Source organism: Pseudopipra pipra, chromosome 3 (assembly GCF_036250125.1).
Source record: "Pseudopipra pipra isolate bDixPip1 chromosome 3, bDixPip1.hap1, whole genome shotgun sequence".
NCBI classification, from domain to species: domain Eukaryota; kingdom Metazoa; phylum Chordata; class Aves; order Passeriformes; family Pipridae; genus Pseudopipra; species Pseudopipra pipra.
Genome location: NC_087551.1, coordinates 95,568,000 through 95,587,383, shown reverse-complemented (window position 1 = coordinate 95,587,383; position 19,384 = coordinate 95,568,000). Strand labels below are relative to the sequence as shown.

General features: G+C 36.2%; 1 protein-coding gene across 3 annotated transcripts in view; it reads left to right on the top strand.

The window, feature by feature from the left end:
- Nucleotides 1–19,384, top strand: part of ARHGEF10 (Rho guanine nucleotide exchange factor 10) — a 111,148-nt gene that overhangs the window by 78,345 nt on the left and 13,419 nt on the right. For all 3 annotated transcript variants that reach the window (XM_064650387.1, XM_064650388.1, XM_064650386.1), the window contains 4 exons: nucleotides 1,969–2,055; nucleotides 3,422–3,645; nucleotides 4,865–5,022; nucleotides 14,002–14,144. In XM_064650387.1, the coding sequence (XP_064506457.1) occupies nucleotides 1,969–2,055; nucleotides 3,422–3,645; nucleotides 4,865–5,022; nucleotides 14,002–14,144 (612 nt within the window). The remainder of the gene's footprint in view (nucleotides 1–1,968; nucleotides 2,056–3,421; nucleotides 3,646–4,864; nucleotides 5,023–14,001; nucleotides 14,145–19,384) is intronic.

Below are 19,384 nucleotides of genomic sequence, written 5' to 3'. Positions count from 1 at the left end.
GAAAGAGACCCTTTGCTTGGCTAATCCTCCTTGATAGCTCTCTCTCTGCTGCTCAGGCTGCCCAGTGGTGTAAGGAGCTTGTAAAAACTTCTCTCATCAGAGCAAGTTTACACACCAGGCTTCTGTTAAGATCGAGAGCTAAACTAGCAGGGTTTAACTATGAAAAAATATCATCAGTTTTGACTAAGATGCAAAGGGACAGAGAGATGCAACAAGCAGACTGGAAATACGCAGCATGCAGGCTGTCTTGTTTTTCACTAGGGATGTATTTCATTGTCACAGCTACTGTAAGTCACCACTATGAGTAGACAGCTTCAGCATGTGTTAAATGAGACATGTCAAGACTGGCATGGATAGCTCTATTTTTTTTTTTTATTTTTCTCATCCGTTGATTTCAGTCTTTTATCTGTATAGTGAATTGCGTTGGTGAAAAAATAACATTGTTTTTAGTAAGGATAATCACTTTTTACTCAGGCTAATCACCTGAAGCCTGCTGACTAAAGGGAGATTTGTGAAATTCTTTGCGCTTTGGAAAATTAAGTAAACTTGGAATTTAAAACTCTTAACTTTTACCTGCTTCTTTCTTTCTTTCTTTTTTTTTTTAATTATTCACTGTTGAGAAGTGATATTGCAGGTTATGGTGAAGTTGTCTTAAGTTCATACTAACTAAGTTGTTTCTAGTACTGCAATATAATCACAGCGATGTCCGAGGTGAGAACATTAGTGGGAATTATAGAGAACCTTGTGTAAAAATGTCGTATCCCACCTCATTAGAAACCTTTTGATTACATAAACAGTTACAAATTTATATATTTTGAATTGTTTCACCATGGATATTAGGGAAATTAGAAATTCATGACTGGTCATAAAAATGTCTTCTTCAGATCCTTGATGCTTGAATAATCTGCAGAGTTGGGATGGACTTAAACATAGATCTTGAGTCTGGTGTAGCTTTCAGGGTTTTTTAAATGGTCTGCATGATAAAATCATGAGTATGGTTATTAATTTACTGACAGTAATATGATGACATGAGGTTGGGGTGGAGTAAGGGTATTATGGAAGATAGCATTAGCATTCAAAATGAGTAAAGCACCTGGAGAAATAATCTGAGAGGAAAAAAAAATAAAAGGGCTGACAGTCAGCAGACAGACACATGGTATACTCAGGGAGAAATTAAGAGTTTCACAAGTACAGATTGAAGAGGTGTTTGAGTGGAAGGGTCTGTTAAAGTCATTTTAATAGACCAGCAAGCTAAGGATTGGTTAGGAATGTAATACTGTTACAAAGCACAATCAATCAATGGGATTTGTAGAAACAGGCTTCAGAAGAGGTAGCCATGGTGTAGTGCTGCTCACAGCTCTGCTAGAATGGCATGTTCAGATGAGAAAGTTCTGTGCTCTCAGATATACGAGGCTGATACATCTACTGGAGAGATGCCAGTTCGAGAAGTGATGATAATAATTTTAAAAACAAGAATATAAAAACCCAATTATTTGTAAAAAAATAATTAATTGATTAAGTGATAATGTTAATTTAGCCTAATGAAGAAGAGTCTCAGACAAGATCATGACATATAAAAGCCTTATGTGTAAAAGGACATTGCAGAAAAAGAAGTACCTGGTGGCTGAGATGAGAGATAACAGGCTAATGATTATAACAAGGATGACATTAGGTTGGGTATTTGGAAAAACTTAATAAAAATCATGAAGCATTTGAGCAGATCAGCTGGAGAGTTTGTAGTCTTTGGCTTCGAACGTCTGTAAGAGTAGATAAGGAATATGTCGGGAACAATACCGATGCAGCTGACCCTGCCCATGGGAAGCTGGATGGACTAAAGTGACTCCCTGCCTTTTGGGATTTTTTGATATCTTTAAACATTTTAGTTTAACTAAAATGTTTAAACCTAAAATAGACAGAAACAGGCATATCTTTCTAGTGTGGTAACAGCTGTCTTTCTTCTCTTTGAAGGTTGAATGTGCAGCTTATAATCCGGAGCCATACCTCTCTGGAGAAACAGAGTCAGATTCCTGTGCCATGGAACATGGCTTTCTTTGGGTAAGCATAATCTTTAGAAACTGAAGGGTTGTCTCCTGTTTTTCTCTGTTGCTTTTTGTGACTTTTTTTATGACACAGAGATCCGAAAAAAAAACTAGGTGTTTTTTTTTCTTTGTTTGTTTAAAGATAGACTTCTATAAAGGATAGCTAGTAATTTGTCCATGTGATCTTGCTGTTCTCTGTAGGCAGTCAGTTACGTGTGTGTGATTTGTTAGTGCAGGACAGAACAAATTCCAGACAGCTGAGCACATTCATGAGGGAGTTATGTGCTAATTTATAATGAGGGCTGCTAAAACCCATATGAGCTCATGCTGTCCTACTGTCTGTTTTCATATTTTAAGAATGTTTTAACCATTAATAATCTGTTTAAACCTGTACATAGGAAAAAAATTACTCTAGCAGATTGTTATGACCCCAAATATACAGATATTCCAGCAGACAAAGTGAGGTAGTCAATATAGTTTTGGGTTTTTTTTAAAAAAGCAGACTAATGATTTCAGGAACTTTTCTTATTACTATAGTACTGAAATTTTAGGCTAGTCTTGTGAATTAAAAATTAGAAATAGCTTTTGTTGGTGATCTTTTTCTAGGTGACCCATATAATTTCTTTGTCTTTGCTATTTGTAAATATATGCCAATTAAAACTTTCTACTGCCGCAAAATATCCTTTCTTTCTGTTTCCTGTGTTTTTTCATTTTTTACAAACATAAAGTGTTACTTCATAGAAACATTTACTTCTGTTTGGGTAGGGTTTCTTTGTTTTGTTTTGGTTTTTTTATATCTCTGATCTCTAAAATATACAAATTTGTGTACATATTAATGATATTTATTTCTGGATCAGATTGAAATTTAGGATCCTGTATCAGCAAGTTTACAAAAGGGATTATATTATATAATCCCTCTTTCTGTTGGCACAGAGCATTTCTTTGTAGACCTGTTATGGTGCAAAGGACAAGCCTCAGATGCATTACCTGAGGTAATGCATTTAAGAGAACCTGAAATAACTTAGAACACCTGTTATTAAAATAATATATTACACAGATACTTATTGTAATTGCATTACATAAAGTATATACTTTTGAGTCAGATATCAGAATAGGCCATAATATTATTCCTACTTTCAAAAAATAAAGAACTGGTTTTGTGAGTGTATAAGGCAATTTTGCGTACATAATGTTTTGACATCTCTTGTATTTGTGCTGAATTATTTTCTTATGTCTTAATGCATGAAAATTCATATTCACTCATACAACTTGAGATACACTCTTCAGTTAACATTCCAGTCATTCCTGCTTGTAAATGCTGATCTTCCTGGAGACAGCTCAGTCTTGGTATATTTCTTTTTATTTTCCTTTTTCCAATTCAGATTGGCAGTTGTACTAATCAGATGGGCCAGATTGCAATAGTCTCATTTCAAAGCTCCAGCCCCAAGGTTATTGAGTGCTTCAATGTGGAATCACGGATTCTCTGCATGGTCTACATACCAGAGGAGGAGAAGCTGAAAGAGCAAAACAAAGCTTTAGACTCTGAAAATGTTCTTGCAGCAACTTCTAATGTGCCTACTATTTGCCTTGGCATGGAAGAAGGAAGGTGATTCTTGGTTTTGGTGTAATGCGTATGATTTATTCATTAGGTTTACTATTCTATAGCAAAGTTGTGTGATACATTTCACAGACAGTGAATATTCTGAGTTGGAAGGGACACGAGGATCACCAAGTCCAACTCTTATGTGAATGGCTAGTGTGGGGATTGAACCTGCAACCTTGGTGTTATCAACACTATGCTCTAACCAACTGAGCTAATCTCAGGGTCAATTCCAAGAAAATATTTGCTTTTTTAAGGAGTATCCACGTGTTATCCCAGTGACCTCAACGTAGTCTTTCCACTTAAATCAAGGAAAAATACACTCTACATTATTTTAAAATATACCGTGTAGTATTTAAAATTAAAGCAATGCATCTCTCTGATGAAAGAGGATTAATTAATGGTGCATCATATCTGAAAAATATAAATATTACTTTTGTAATGTTACAACATAATCTTCAGGTATTGGAAAACTTTCAGAATGGCAAAGAGGAATCCATTAACCTTCTACGCTGTGATATTATGCAGGATTTACCATGCGAATGGATAATATTACTGTTTAGTACTGACATGAATTATTTTACTCTATTTGAACTGATGGCCTACTGACTCATCACTTGATTTATACTGAAGAACAAGGCTACATTTTCTGAACTTTTAGGTCTGTAACCAAAGAGATCTGGTTATAGCTAGTGAGGGCATAACTGCGTAACTACATGTTATTTTGGAAGATATTTCTAACCAGTCTAAGAGAAGAACAAAATTCTCCAAGGAAAATGCCATGCTTCCAGAAATTAGTGCAATTAATTCCAGATTTAACAATATTCCTAACATACCCATGGTAATAATCAGTAGGAATGGTGTAAATTTTAAGTACAATTGACATCTGGTAGCGAGTTTTTCTTGTCCCTAGTTCTCCAGGTAATACCTATTTTTTTTAATTAATAAATATTTTGGATAGACTCATAATGAAGACTTTGAGCAGAATTTCTGTTAGCCCTCTTCGTTGAATAAATGTTTCTTCAGACAAGGTAATATGAAAGTGTTGTCATATGTCAATGTTAAGTAATTGCAAATTATCTACATAGACATTCTGGAGTGTCAAGAATAAAGGAGAAAATCTTCCCCCCCAATATTTTATTCTAAACCTCTCATTTGCATATTCTATTAAGAACTACATAAAGCATAATGTCACAGGTCTGTTTTTTCTTGCTTCTTTTTATAGCATTTCTATTTACAAAAGTTGCCAAGGCTCAAAGAAAATTCGACTTCAGCACTTCTTCACTCCTGAAAAATCAACTGTTATGAGCTTAACATATAGGTCTCAATACTTGTTTGCTGGCTTAGTAAATGGAAACATCTCAATCTACACAAAAGCAGAAGGTAATGTAGTGATATGATTTAATGGCATCCTGAGGAACTCACATGTCAGTGTATTTTGGCAGAAGTAGTTTTCCGCTACTATATTTTCCGAAAATTCTTTGTAAAACTGTGGAACTAAGGTTACTGGACTTTCCGGTGCATCTGAAGAGACTTGTTTTCTCTTTTTGAAGGATGGTAGAGATTTTGATACTGTTCCCACTTTCACCATATGTGCATGTGAAAACTAATTTTTTCCCCTTAGCTTAAACCCTGAGATCTTCAGTGTTGCAAGAGTCCAGAAGTTTATGCACTAACAAGCAGTATACTGTACTTTACACAGCACAATGCTAATTCCACTCAACTACCCAGTATTGGTGTTTATGAAAGACAAAAATTCCCTATTGATACAGATTTCTGTATACCTCATTTAAAAGGACAACCCCATTCTTTCTGTACAGATAGGATAAGTCTTTCCTATGTGTGCAGTTCATGTATTTCATGGTAGGACTCCTTTTTCTATTAGCATCACAGTTGGTTGTTTTGTATCTAGCTGAATAATTGGCTAAAATAATTTGAATAAAGGAGAATCCCAGGTAATTCTTCTAAACCAGAACAGTCTTCTCCAGAAGTGGTTCAGGTTCTTGTCTGTATACTCCAGTATATCTCACTAACTCTCCTGCAGTACTGTATACAAATCTAGTTAATTCAGTTCAAAGACAGCAAGACTCAAGGTTTGAAACCTGAATTTTTAATTGAGACGTTAGCAGAGACTCCTAACCTTGCCAAGTGCAGAGCCAGCAGAGATCTGGACTGCCTTATTTGTGTGAGCTGCATAACGGTGGTTGTCACGCTTCTCTAATGAGGTGGGCCCTGTAAACAGTTCAGCTGTATTCCTTTGGCAGTGTAGCTAAGAAAAGATGCATGAGTTCCACATCTACTACAGAAAATGTTAAGGATGGGGCAGAGCTGTTAACCAGACTGAATTACATTACTGGCTGGAGGTTCTTGCATCAACCAGGATCACAGCATTCTCTGTTTATTTTATGTCTTTTAAGACACAGGTTTTGTGCAGCTCAATACTAACAGAGCCTGTCAGAGTCTAGGTCAGGATCGCTGAAGCTTTGGGATGGGAAATAATCACATTTTTCTGACTCATCTTTGGTCCCTTTTCTTACATCTTGGTCAGTGTGTGTTGTTTCAGTTCTCCATACCCCATGGAAGTTGTGGGATTCAGCTGCTCCCGTCTTCCTTATAGTTGGCTGCTGTGGTTATGTGAGGCAGTCCGCCTGGAGGGGTGTTTTTATGAGCGCTGACCTATTTTACCAAACAAAGGAATCCAAGCAGTGGAATGGGAGGGAGGGGGAATGCAGCCTCTGAGGAGCTTTGTGCAATTCATCAGGGTCGCCTTCTGTTCTGCAGAGGGGGTTACTTTCCAGCCATGCACTTCACCTTGGGTTTTGGTCTGTTATCATTAAGGAGATTAAGAAAAGATTTAAAGCAAATGTGAAATATGTCAGTGCATATCTTGATTTGAAGCCTGAGGACAAATGCTATGACATGCACAGATAAAGTGGTTGTGCAGCCTGTTGTGCAACTCCATGAACGAAAAAGGATAATCTTTCTTCTAAGATAAAAATCTACCTCACAATTTCTGATAGAGTTGTGATCCTTTTCTTTTCCTCCCTGGGCAGAAAGTATGGCAGATCAGTTCAGTCACTGAAGCCTGATGCCTTACTGTAGGTAGTCAAAGACCCATGACTTGTGTAATTTGGTTTTCAGTACCCAAACAGCTCTAATTTCTCCTGTTGTTTTCAGGTGGCTCAATGCATGTAAATATCCAGCTTGTGCTCTCTTCTGACTTTCTTCACTAGAGAGCATTGTCAGATCAACAGAATCCAGAACGCTCTCTGGCTGCAGAAAATCTTGTCTTGAAGTAATATAAAAGGGAAACTGAGAAGTATGTACAGTAAACCGAGGAACAAGAGCCATTAGTGAGAGGTTGGAGGTGTGCAGTGAGATTTCTTCCTTTCTGGAGGGTAGTCATGTTTTGTGGAGACATCCGTGTGTTTTCACATATGAGGTAAAAAGTACTTAAGCCTCATTTATGTATTTGAACATAAATTAAAAGCAGAGTCAATGAGGCGCTGGTATCATAAAATCTACTCAGCTCTTAAATATGAACTAACATGGTGATCTGTGAAAATGTCACAGAAAAGTAGGATATAGGTCAGCTAATATGTTAATTCTAAAAATAATCATTAATTATTATCAATAATCCTTAATTTCATGTGAGTGAGAAGACTACTTTGGGGAACTGTGAAATAGCTAATGCATTAAATGCTGTTGTATATAGGAATGGGAGCACCTCATCTGTCGGGACTTTGTTTTACAGGGCAATTAACTTTTGCGTAGTTATCAGTCTGAAAAATTCTGCATTTTATGTTTGCCTCAGGTTGAATTATTAGGAATATTTCCAGACAAAGCACTTTTCTAGAAGAGGTTAAGGGAAAAGTACATTGTATTGTCTTTGTTAAAAAAAAACCAAACAAACAAAACCCCTTTGTGATGATTGCAGACAGCCCAGCAGATGTGTTTTCTGAGTGATGTAATAGCAAAAAAGGTCAATGCCTGTTTGACTTCCATTCACAAAAGTGTCTTAGGAAAGGGAAATCACAATCTTTATGTAATATAGGTGTATTGTTCCTGATATGCTGTACTCAGTTCCAGCTACTTCCTTTCTGCTAGGCACTGATACACATTTCCTTTCCATAAAGTCCTGTAAAGAATATGGAGAGAAACAGGAAAAAGAAAGTAAAAACTCAGTGATTGTGGCAGAGAGTAGAAGAATTAATATATTAGTAGTTTCAGAAAGAGTTTGGTTAGGATGAGAGAGCAGATGCATAAAACAGATGTGCTGCTTTGATTGCAATGATTGGTATGTGTAGCCTCTCGCTGGTGTGTACAGCACACACAGTGAGTTCTTGCATGCTTACTCCCAGAATTAAATTCATACTATTAGGCATGTTTGGTGATCCACCTCTCTGCAGATGCCATCTGAACATCAGGGAACACAGGTTGTGGAGTCTCCATCCTTGGAGATATTCAAAGCCATATGGACACAGTTCTGGGCAGCCAGCATGAGGTGACTCAGCTTGAGCAGGCAGGTTGGAACAAGTAATTTCCAGAAGTCCCTTCTAAGCTCAGCTCTTCTGTGACACTGAGTAGAGAGAAGTCCAAAGAAAGCTTTAAGAAATTGAAACTAGGCATTTCTAAACATCGTCCTGCTTCCAGGTGCTGCTGAGCTAGAGAAGTGCTACTTGTGTTTCACAGAGGAGAGCTTGCAGCTATGGTGAGTTTCTCAAGCTGAGGATGAATCATGCTGCTTTGTTTTTAAAAGAGGCTAGGAGAAAAAGGACATAGAATTTCTCATATAGTATCCTCACGGGTAAGGCACTAGGTTTTCAGTTGAAGAGACCTCTATTTTATCAAATGTTTCTTTAGTATATAAACTTTTGCACTGTTGCCTCTCACTCAGTCTTTAATTCTTCTTTTTCCCAAGAGCATGGAGAAGGGATGCCAATGCTGCCATTGCCGCTCCAAGTATCTGTCACCTGGGTGGCTAGAGGTCTCTTCTGGAAGCCTGAAGATACTGATGAGAGTCATCTTTTGCCATAGAGAGAACTGAGCCCACACACCCATAAGAGAAAACTCTTGCGTGTTTTAACAAAAGCTGTATTTTCTAACAGGTTTTTGTGGAGCCTTTTCCTGTAGGTGTATGCTGCTAGGTTCTGGCCCTGAGATTTATGAAAAGAAGAAAGGCTCAGCTTTGAGGATTGCAATTGAATGTGAATCAATCAACAGCTGAGGCAATTCTGGCCATGCACAGAACAGAAGTTTATATTCTTCAAAGAGACTTCACCAGTAAAAACTTAGGGATCTCTGAAGATGACTTACCTGTCCAAAGAGGCCTCATAATCAGGGAACATTTTCAGAGGATTAGTATCAAGGAAAATGATCAAAACTGAAAGGAAATGCAAGAGTAAGGGGAGACAGTTACAACAGTGAAGGAGTAGCAAGTCAGTTTATTGGCAAGATTCCTTGATTCATTTGGTAAGACACTTTTGTCCTTTGTTGGAGGACAAAAATTGAGGAAAGGAGGAATATGTGGAATGTAAAGCAGTGATGTCAAAATGTAAAGCACTGATTTCAGAGCTTGAGTGGACTGATGTACTGTTCCAGCTTGTCTGAAGAGTGCATTTCTGGCATGTGATTGCCACTTAGAGTAGACGTGGTGAGAGGTATTGCTGTGAAAAGTAAGAAGTGGCATTAAGCTGTTAGAGAGAGGACTAGAGCAGTGATATTGAAATAAATACTGTTGTCTTGACTGCATTGTCACTGTTAGCAGTAACACATAATAATCGTTACCAGGAATACACTGACATTGCTGTGGCTCTTACTTGTGTATCTCCTGCCGGGACCCCCAGCACCACTCTCTCTGTAACGTTAGATAGAGCTCTGTCAGCTATTTAGTATGAAGAATTTGATGCAGATGTGGAAAAAATGATTATGCATGTATAACATAGGACACTCCTAGTTATATGCTATTTAGAAGAGCAGACCTGACTCTCTCATCTTATTTCCAACTGGTAAAGAATGTGCTAAACTTTTTACTTCTGTAGCTACCATTTTACTCCTCCACAGTGCTGGTTTATGTACCATGTGATGGAAAAAATGTTTGTGCTCCACTGCACTAATTAACCAAGAACTGCTGTTCCCAGGGCTGTGTTGGCAGCTCTGTTGAAATCATCAATAGTGCTGCTAAGCAAGAGAGGAAACTGTCAACAAAAAAGCACGTTTGGTTCAGCTCGACTGAAAGTGTGAAAGAAGAGAAAACTGCTACAAACTTTGAGAAGACTTTCTGAGGAAATAAACTATATGCTAACGTTAATAAGTTATCTCATATGAAGACTTGAGCTTGCCAACTAATTATGATTATGAAAAATACTAAATATTCAGAAATTATTTATAAATTAAATAATAAGAGATTTGTAAATTACTGTAAAATAGTATTACTTTCCTTCACTAGGTTTTATGGAAACAAACCACAGAAAGATAAAATAGCCAACATTCTGTTCTATAAAATGAACATTGTTTTAAACCTTCCTATCTTATTAAATATGAGTGAATAGAAAGATAACTAATTTTCCAAAATTCATAAAAATCACAAGACTCACAACAAAATTAACTAGCAGAAATATTCTTATACATTAAAACCTTTGAAATATTTTATGAGCATGAGATATCTTTGATGCAGCTAAACTGCCTGATAAAAGCATTGCAAGGTACTGTTCAACATTGGGATATAAACTATGGCACATAACTACTTGAGAAATATAACTTACAGAGAGTATTAAAAATAATGGCACAAAACAGATCTATTAGTATAAAAACTGTCTTCTATTTTTTAAAATATTAATATAATATGTAAATATCAGACTGTTTTTATATAACGTAAATATTCAGCATCTAATTCCCAGAAGCCCCTAGATTCGTTTCTGTATTTGCCCCTGTTCTCAGATTTTGTAGATGCCTCTCATTCCTGCAAATAACTGCACCTGCAGTTCATATAGATTCTATTAACAATAATGTTACTGAAACTAACAGAGGCTGTCATATCCTGGATATCAAACATTTGGTGTACTTATATTAAGTCTACACCTGCTTTGATAAAGCCAGTTTAAGATCCAAGTCAAATAAACTTGCAAATCATACAGTAATCTTTGTGTTGTTAGTACTTGTCTGGACTTTTCTCACAAAGCAGAAGGAAAATTACTGTCTCTTCTTCCACAGTTTCCTTCATGTTACCACAGGTAACAGGGTTTGGTCTTGTATTTGCTCAGGGTGCAGGTATCTGATTTACACAGAAGACTGACCTCTGGTTATAGGATATATGTGCTGCATATCACATCTCATTTGGTTCCATATATTTACCTCATAGGTAGAAGAAAAATTTATTTTATTTTGTGTGGCTTTTCATCATTCTAGAGACAATAGTGACCATAAAATCTTCCTGAAACTAAAATTATGTTTATTTAGAGAACAGAAGCAAGGCATTGATTGAGCAGAATTCTAAGACAAGCCACACTTCTGTGAGCACTCCTGCAGGTAATCTCCAGCCAGATCTCCAGGACTCACGCTGTATACATCTCCACTGTTTGTTTTTCTGTTGTTCAATTCCTACTTTTCAGACAATAGTTTGCTGGGGTCCTTGCACTGATGTTGTCCTATTGTATGCCTTGAGATTTTGTTGGCAAAAGTTTTATCTCAGCTACTATTTCTGCTTCTTTTCTTTTTTGTTAGCAAAAAAATAAATTTATTCAGTCAGTAACTAACCAAGGATTTTACAGCATCAAACGAGGCTGTTCCTTATCTTTTTGAAAGTGCTGGGCCTAATTTTAACTACATGGATAGTTCCAGTTGTTGGAACTACTTACATAAGTCTGTCTTGAATCTGCAGGTGTTTACACAAATAGAATAGAAATAATGCTTCTTTTCACTTAGATTTTAGAAGCAATGAACGTTGGATCAGGCAGATAAGATGAAACAGCCAGCATCAAACATGAAGTCTGTGCAGGCAGGTGTTGAATGGGGTCTGCTGAGATCTGGAGAGAGAGGCAGGGGAGAGTATTATGTTTTTCTGTAAGTGTGATTTTGATAGTCTCAAAACAACTTGTGAACTAGACACAGACTTGCTGAGTAATTTTGCAGATGGGTGATAAAATTCTTGGTCAGCATAGTGATGTTGTGATCTTTCTTTTATCCAGCAGCCTGTGGATAAAGCATTTACACAAGTGTGTTGGATTACCAGACTTAATCTCTTGCTTTATTGAGAAGATTTTTACCCATGCTTCCCACTCTCAACAGATTTCCCTGGCTGCCACCAAATAAGAGGAGAGAGATGCACAGTGCTTAATTTCTCCTCCTGGTGTCGTTCCAATTTGTATAATTATTTAATCATTCACTGAGGCAGGGAGCTGAACACAGATGACCCATCCTTTAAATACTGCCTAATTACCAGATTAGAGAGCCTCCCCCTACCCTTTTATTCCCCTCATCTGTCTCAGATGCTGTCTGATCTGGAAGTTCCATTATTTTTTTTCTGTACGTTGTGTTGATCAGTGTGAAAATATAACTACAAAAGAAAAGATAGCTTTTTGTTCTGCATATCTGCACTTTGCCCAAATTCACAGTCTTTATCTTTCAGAAAAGGTAGCAAGAATGTACTAGAATTATGTTGGGTTTATCCCAAAAAAGGGTGCTACGTACAGGATGCTGTTACAACTTCTGCAGTCAGCATCACTTACACAATGAAAGTTGGGCCACACACGTGTGCAGTTTCACTCTCTGAAGGCTTTGCACTGCCTACATTGGTTACAGCATTAATAGAGTATGGGCAGCCTCCACTTTAGAATTTAATTTGAGGATAATCTGGTTGCTAGCGAATGAAAAGTTTTCAAGAAGTTTGTTTATTACTAATAGTTCAAATGAGTCACAAAGAACACAGAATAACTTTGACATTGCTGGGAGAGTTTGCACGCTAATAACTGGAGGCACTCTTCTCAATGCAAACTAAAATAATGAAAATTGTTTTGACAGTCTGAAACTAAATGTCACTTTTACAAAAATGCTTTCAGAAGAGGGCCACATCCTGAATATGACTCAGCAAAGGTTGTATCATACAGATGACAGAAGTATTGAGAAGTACTCTAGAAATGAGGCTTCTCATTTTCATTGCTGCTGTTATTGGTGAAGAAGGAAATGTTGTATCCCCTTCACCTAAGAAAATAATAAAAGATACACTTGTTTTCAGGATGGAAAAGAAAAAATTAAATGCTTCTCTAAAGATGTGTTTACCTTGGTCTCATCAATCAAAATTGAAGTGGTTACTGAGTTGAAACCAGTGTGAATAGACAACTTTTCTGCAGCTCGTAGAGAAAGAAAACTTTAAAATGAGGAAATCGTGCTTTAAAATATGTATTTTATCTTAGTGTAAAAACCCAGATACTTTAACAGACTTTTATATTATTAATAAATCATAATGTATAGAAATGTGATCTTTGAGACTATGTTCAGTGAGCACTTACAATATATAAACTAACATGAAAGCATTAAAATTATTATTAAAATTATTATTGTGATATATGTTTCTGGCTTTTAATTTAGGGGATAAATAATCTCCTAATCCTTTTTTCAAAGAGATGGCAAGTGAGAATGACCAGAGCAGGAAGTAGTGACATGGATTTCTTATCAGAAGCTCACTGAATAACTGATTGTGCCACGTACACATGCAAAATGTAATTTTGATCTGATAAATGCAGTCCAAAGAAAACACTTTGGGTTTTATAGTTAGGGGAAAAAATAAGAAAAGTGAAGATATGGCACAAGACTAAGTTTTAATGTCTTTTTTTTTTAAATTTCCTTCCTAAATGAAGCATCTAGTAGCAGGAAGGTCCATTCTGTCAAAATGCTCTTAGAGAGTCATCTGAACTCGTTAGAGCCTACCATAAAAATCTGGATGGCAACTTTTCACATGAAAGATGAATCTGTCCTAGTTGGAAATTGATTCATCTTGAAATAAGTTGATTGTGAGCTCCTCCTGAGTTGGAGACGATTGTGTCTGCCATGGCTTTCTGACTGTATTTCTTCTGGAAAGGAAAGCAGTTGTATCAGAACAGCAATATGAGATTCTTGGATTATCATTTAATCTAGATAAAATTTGTTCAATTGACAGATATGTGAGTGCTTGGTTTTGAGTTTTCCCTGTAATGTTGTATTATCCTTACAGACCTACCCTGGAAGCTAAAATTAATCATACATAAATCACAGCATAGCTTGAAGTGACAACTCCCAGAAATTCAAACAGTAGGCTTTTCAGAACTGTTTTAAAGCAAAGATCACCATTTGGTTGTGTATAACCTTTCTTCTTCTTTTTTATTCAAGATGGGACATGGAACACAGAACCTCAGAAGATAGTTAAATTGGGAGTTCTGCCTGTTAGAAGTCTGTTTGTGATGGAGGAGACCATTTGGGCTGCATGTGGTGGACAAATTTTTGTAATCAGCACTGTGACGCATTCTATAGAGGTAAACACTTTTAAAAGCATTGCTCAAGTATTATGCTACAGGCTATCAGAGGTGAAACTTTAAAGATTAAAATCTGTTTAGGAAACTTCATGATTTAAGACCATGTTTTATTAAACATGGTCTCAGTTCTCTGCCGATGTCTCATTATACCTTGCTTCCTTTTGCCCGCTAGTTTCCATAAGGTGCTTGAACTCATAGAATATTTGGGGCAAGAGATTTTCTTAAAAACAAAATCTGAGGAAAGGCAGCAAAGGAATGAGTGTCTATAGGAATTTCCTTTTAATTACAGAAGACAATTTAATTAAGGGACTGCCTCTATATAGTTAGATGTTACTTTTACATTGTGATCATATCATAAAACAGTAATACAGTACAATATAATAAAACTCTGAAAACATTCAGAGTTTTGCTTCTCAGTGGCCTACAAAAATTTGATTTGCATAAGAGCACTTTCCAATTAATAGCCATACAAAAGCCATCTTTTCTGGAATGAGAGAAGTGTTAAGGATTCAAACTCATATTTGTGACCACATTTGCCAGAAAGTGTTAAGTTGTGGAAGTGTTAAGCTCTTATTTTTGTCAAAATTGCAACTTCCGCCAAAAGAACGTCTTAGTGGTCCAAAGTTAAGAGTTGATAAAACATTAGGAATTAAACTTCTCCTTCAATTTACAATACAGTGTCACTGAATTGCATGATGTTTACAGCCATAAAGTTCTTTCAAACAGGAGTTGTGATGAGCTCACAGCCTCCTTCTTTGTGTGCTTTGTTGCTGCTTTTTTGTTTCATTGATGATCGTGTTTTCTCCCAACAATTGTCTATTTGGTACAATTGATTCTGTGAGTCACTGTCATGGGTTTGCAGGGAAATAGCTAACATCCTAATTTCCTCTGTTTTTTTCTGTGGGTTTTGGGTGATTTGTTTCATCCAAGAAGATGCTTGGATCACGTATTTTTCTACTTTGTTTTTCTTTAAGGCTTGTTTGGTTGATGGTTTGAATGGTATGATTAGGGAAAGATTTCTGACGAGTGATTTGGAGAGGTGCTTGGAATGAACTTTATTAGTCTCGGACACATGGTTACTGTTCGAGAGACTTTGATGACAAATCTCTCTGATTCCCACCAGGAAATGCATAGCAATGGTTAGAGATCACTGATGGATTGTTCCTGTGTAGGGCTGAATATTCACAGCCAGATCTCGGTAAATGTTTGGCAATCCTGGCTTAATTCTGTCACAAAGCTCTCCCTAGATCAGATGGTATGGCTGCAGTCTGGGCTATTCTGGGCTGTTTTGGCAGAGGAGAACAAACCCAGAATTAAACAAGCTTTGAGGATTAAAGAACGTTTAAAGCTTCCTCTGTCATAATGCAGTACAGCACCATGGATTGCAGTGTTGAAAACAGAAGCTCGGAGAGATAAAATTACAAATATTCTATCAATCTGTCTTAGACATGGCAGTTTCATTTTTCAGCTGTTACTACTGGTTTTCCTACAAAAGCATCACAGTAGGCTTTTTCTCATTTCTGGGGTGCTTTGTAAACTAATCCCTCCGTTTTTCAGAGCTCACATTATTACAGGTCTACTGATTCTTATAGCTATAATTAATATAAACACAATGAATGCTGCAACAAACAACATATAAGAAATGGTGCAACTGGAAATGGTGTGTATGGGTTGAGTAATGTTTTTTCAACACAAATAATTTTGTTCAAGAACATGATAGGTTTTTCTATGTCTGGCTGACGATCAGTCACACAAATACCCATGCCATAGCATGTGATCTTCCTCATAGAACTGTGAGCAAATGATGATTTTTTGTTGCTTCTCTATGTGCAAGTACTGATCTTATTCTCGTCAACTCGCCAGACTGAACAGTTCACTGTTTTCATTATTGCTGCCTGCTCAGTTGCCTGACTTGTTTTGATAACTTCCTGGGTTTATATTTCCAAAAGTGATCTGCTATGATGTCTTTGCCATGTTTATTGGCAATATTGTTTCAATATTATATGATACAAGGCAATTTAAACTCTGTTTATATTGAATATTTATTATTAAATATTTAATATTATTAAAATATTATATTAAAATGTTTATAGAATATAATAATTATATGTATCTTCTATATTGTATATACATCTGAGCTGCCTCTTCCTTACTGTAAAGAGCAGAAGCTTTGCTCCATGAAGGGAAGCAGCAACAAGGAAATGTTTGTTCTCCCTTTGTGCTCTCTCTTGTTGACAGTTAGTAGTAATGATTTGACTCAAGATCTTTTGCAGAAACTTAAATCTTAGCTCTATCAGCAGGAATCCAGGGCTTAACTGTTATTCTTCCCTCTTTACTGAACTTCTTTATATCTCCATTTGCTTAATGTGGAGATACTCCATAAGTACTCCAATACAGATGCTTGTTAGTTCATTGCTTCCTGCTATCATGCATACATACTGTGTGCTCTGTGTCATGTACATTATCTATAAAGGCCCCTGACTAATTTTTAAGGCTGTATTTGTGCAAGCCCATATTCAAGACCATTTTTTAAACTTTCTCCTTGTGAGGCACTCTTTACTTCATAGGTATCTTTTGTTTAACTGTGCACTCGCCAAGTGCAAAGTACATTATCCTTGAAAACAAGCTCATTCCATGTCTCCTTGCTTTTCTAAGATTTTTATTTAAGATTTTTTCATTATTTAATGATTGTTAATAAATGAGCAGATTTGGCATCCTGTATATTGGGTTTGAATATTTTCTCTTTTCCTGCCTTCCCTTCCCCCTGCCCCCACATCTCTGATATAGATAAGACTCTCAATTCACTTGTTCTAATGATATGTTATTGTCTAATGATATGTTAGTGTAATAAAATGTTTTAGGTATTGTATTTTATTGGCACAGTGCCCCAAACTGGCACAATGCCTCAAGATCCTTGGCAAGGCACATGTGAGAAATGCATCAATTGCTATTATATATTAATTACATACTCTGATACTCTGTTTATGAGGAAGAACTTTGTTACTTAGTTTTGACCCTAAATCTGACAGTTGTATTGCTGTTAGGTATAGACCTACATCCCATATTTTTCACTGTTCCTGTAGCCCCTTGCACTTTGAAAAGGCAGTTCGTGTTTGTTTAAAAGCTTCAAAAAATGTGAGAGTGTTTAATAGAATAAAGTCACCAGCTGAAGTCATTCCATCCTGGTCTATTTTGTCTTGTTTTTAAAACTTGGCTGACTATGCAGGAGTTACACTGAAACATTCAGCTGAATAAACCAAATTAAAATCCCTATACATATATTTTGCCTGAGTACTACAACTTCTTTAAAGTAGTGAAAGTCATTTGTTTTACATTGAAGATGAAGCCCATTATGCATTTCTCATGAAGCTTGAGAAGTTGTGGTTCAGCTCTTGGTGCGGCTGTTTGGTATAAGTGAGCACCCCTCAAAGAAATGCTCCAGCTATGCCCCACACTGCTGGAACACAGTGAGCTGCATCGAGCTCAGGCAGCCACTATGTCTTCTACAGCTCCTGTGTTGCTATAGAGTTAGAAGAAGAGAGCCTGAGGGGGGGAAGAGCCAGGCTTTGAATAGAGAGGAATGTAGGTATGAAAACTAAGAGAAAAAAAATTAAGTTCAATTTTTTTTTTTGATAACACAGAGAATAAGACGTTTGTTCCTTTGTATCTGTATTTCTTGTTATGAAAAGAAAAAAAAATAGAAGAAAAAGACCAGCTATTAGTCTTCAGATAGACATGTTATTGATACAGATGTCAAAGCTATCCGTAATACAAAACCTTATGCATAAGAAGGTACACGTTTGGGATATGTTCCTTCTCTCTGTTTGAAGACCCTTTCAATGAGAAGAATAGTTCTTTTTACAGGTTTCTTGTGGTGTTTTCATTATTATGGTTTTACTTTAAATATGTCTGTGTTTCAGCAGACAGCTGCACAAATGGCAGGGTAGACTAAGTGGGAGTATAATGAATTGGCTGGTAAAATGGAATGTGACAAAAATGCATGGGTAAGTTGTTTTCAGTGGCACCAACAGTTTTCAGCTGTGGTCAGACCACTCCATAGACAATTAATTTTTTACAATCTGCTTTATTTTTCTTCTAATTTCAAACAGTGCAAGTTGCTGGTCAGATTCGCTTCAGTGGCCTTGGATCTGTCCCTGAGAAGTTCTCAAAAGCCAATCAGTGTAGGGATGTATGAGTCTATAAAGAGAAGTTAATATTTTAAAATCCTATTTGCAGTGAAACATGCATGATGAGTATATCAGAAAATCTAGTCATAAAGAGCTGTTTCTGACTTTGAAAGGTGGGGGTTTTTTATAATTTCTTCTGTTGAATAAATTGTAAGATTTTGAAATTGTATTTATCCTCCAGTAAAGAATGAATGGAGGTTACTTGAGGAAAACAGTGAATATAAATGTGTCTGCCAGAGTTGCTTACCTTGCATTCTATAGTATTGTTATTCGAAGAGTCAAAAGGTAATACATTAACACTCAAAATTGAGCCACTGTCTAGCTGAAGAAAAACTTTTTTCATTTACTAAAAATTGAACATTTAAAGAATAGTGTTAACAAATGAAAACACTTAAAAGATCATTCCCGTTATTTTTAAATGGCAAATTTCTCAGTGAAAATACTAATTTATGCAGCAATAAAGTATGAAAAGAAAATTAAGTGCTTACTAAGCATAATACCAAGTTATGCTTTGTGGAAGCATAAACTTTTATCCTTTGTCTCTGATCTTAGCCTGTTTGTTTAATTTGGATGGAAAATTTGAACTATGCATCTATAACCCTGCTATATTTAGATTTTGATGAAAAATTACCAAAATGTAAGTCTTAATTGTAATGCTTGGAAAATTAGTGTACTTTACATGGAGGAACAGACTACTTCTGCATTTTATCTGCAAATATGATGAAGAGTATATAATATCTTAAGTGAATATTAGAGCAGTTACTTACTTCCATATTCTTCATAGAGAGATTTTTATCCAAAGAACAGTTTCTCATTTATTTAGCCAAGTAAGTTTTATGTTTATCAGACTAGTTTTGTAATAATAGCTGGCACAACAATAAAAGGCTGTGTTTAACTTCAGAGACAGTCTTAGAAGGCAAAACTGGGAGAAAAAAAAAAATTCCTTCTTGTTAATGATTAAAAAACTTCACTACAGCTTTATCTTGCATGTTAACAGGGACATGTAGAGAGGTTTCAGCCTTCCGGAGACATGTAGAAGTTGTATGTATAAAG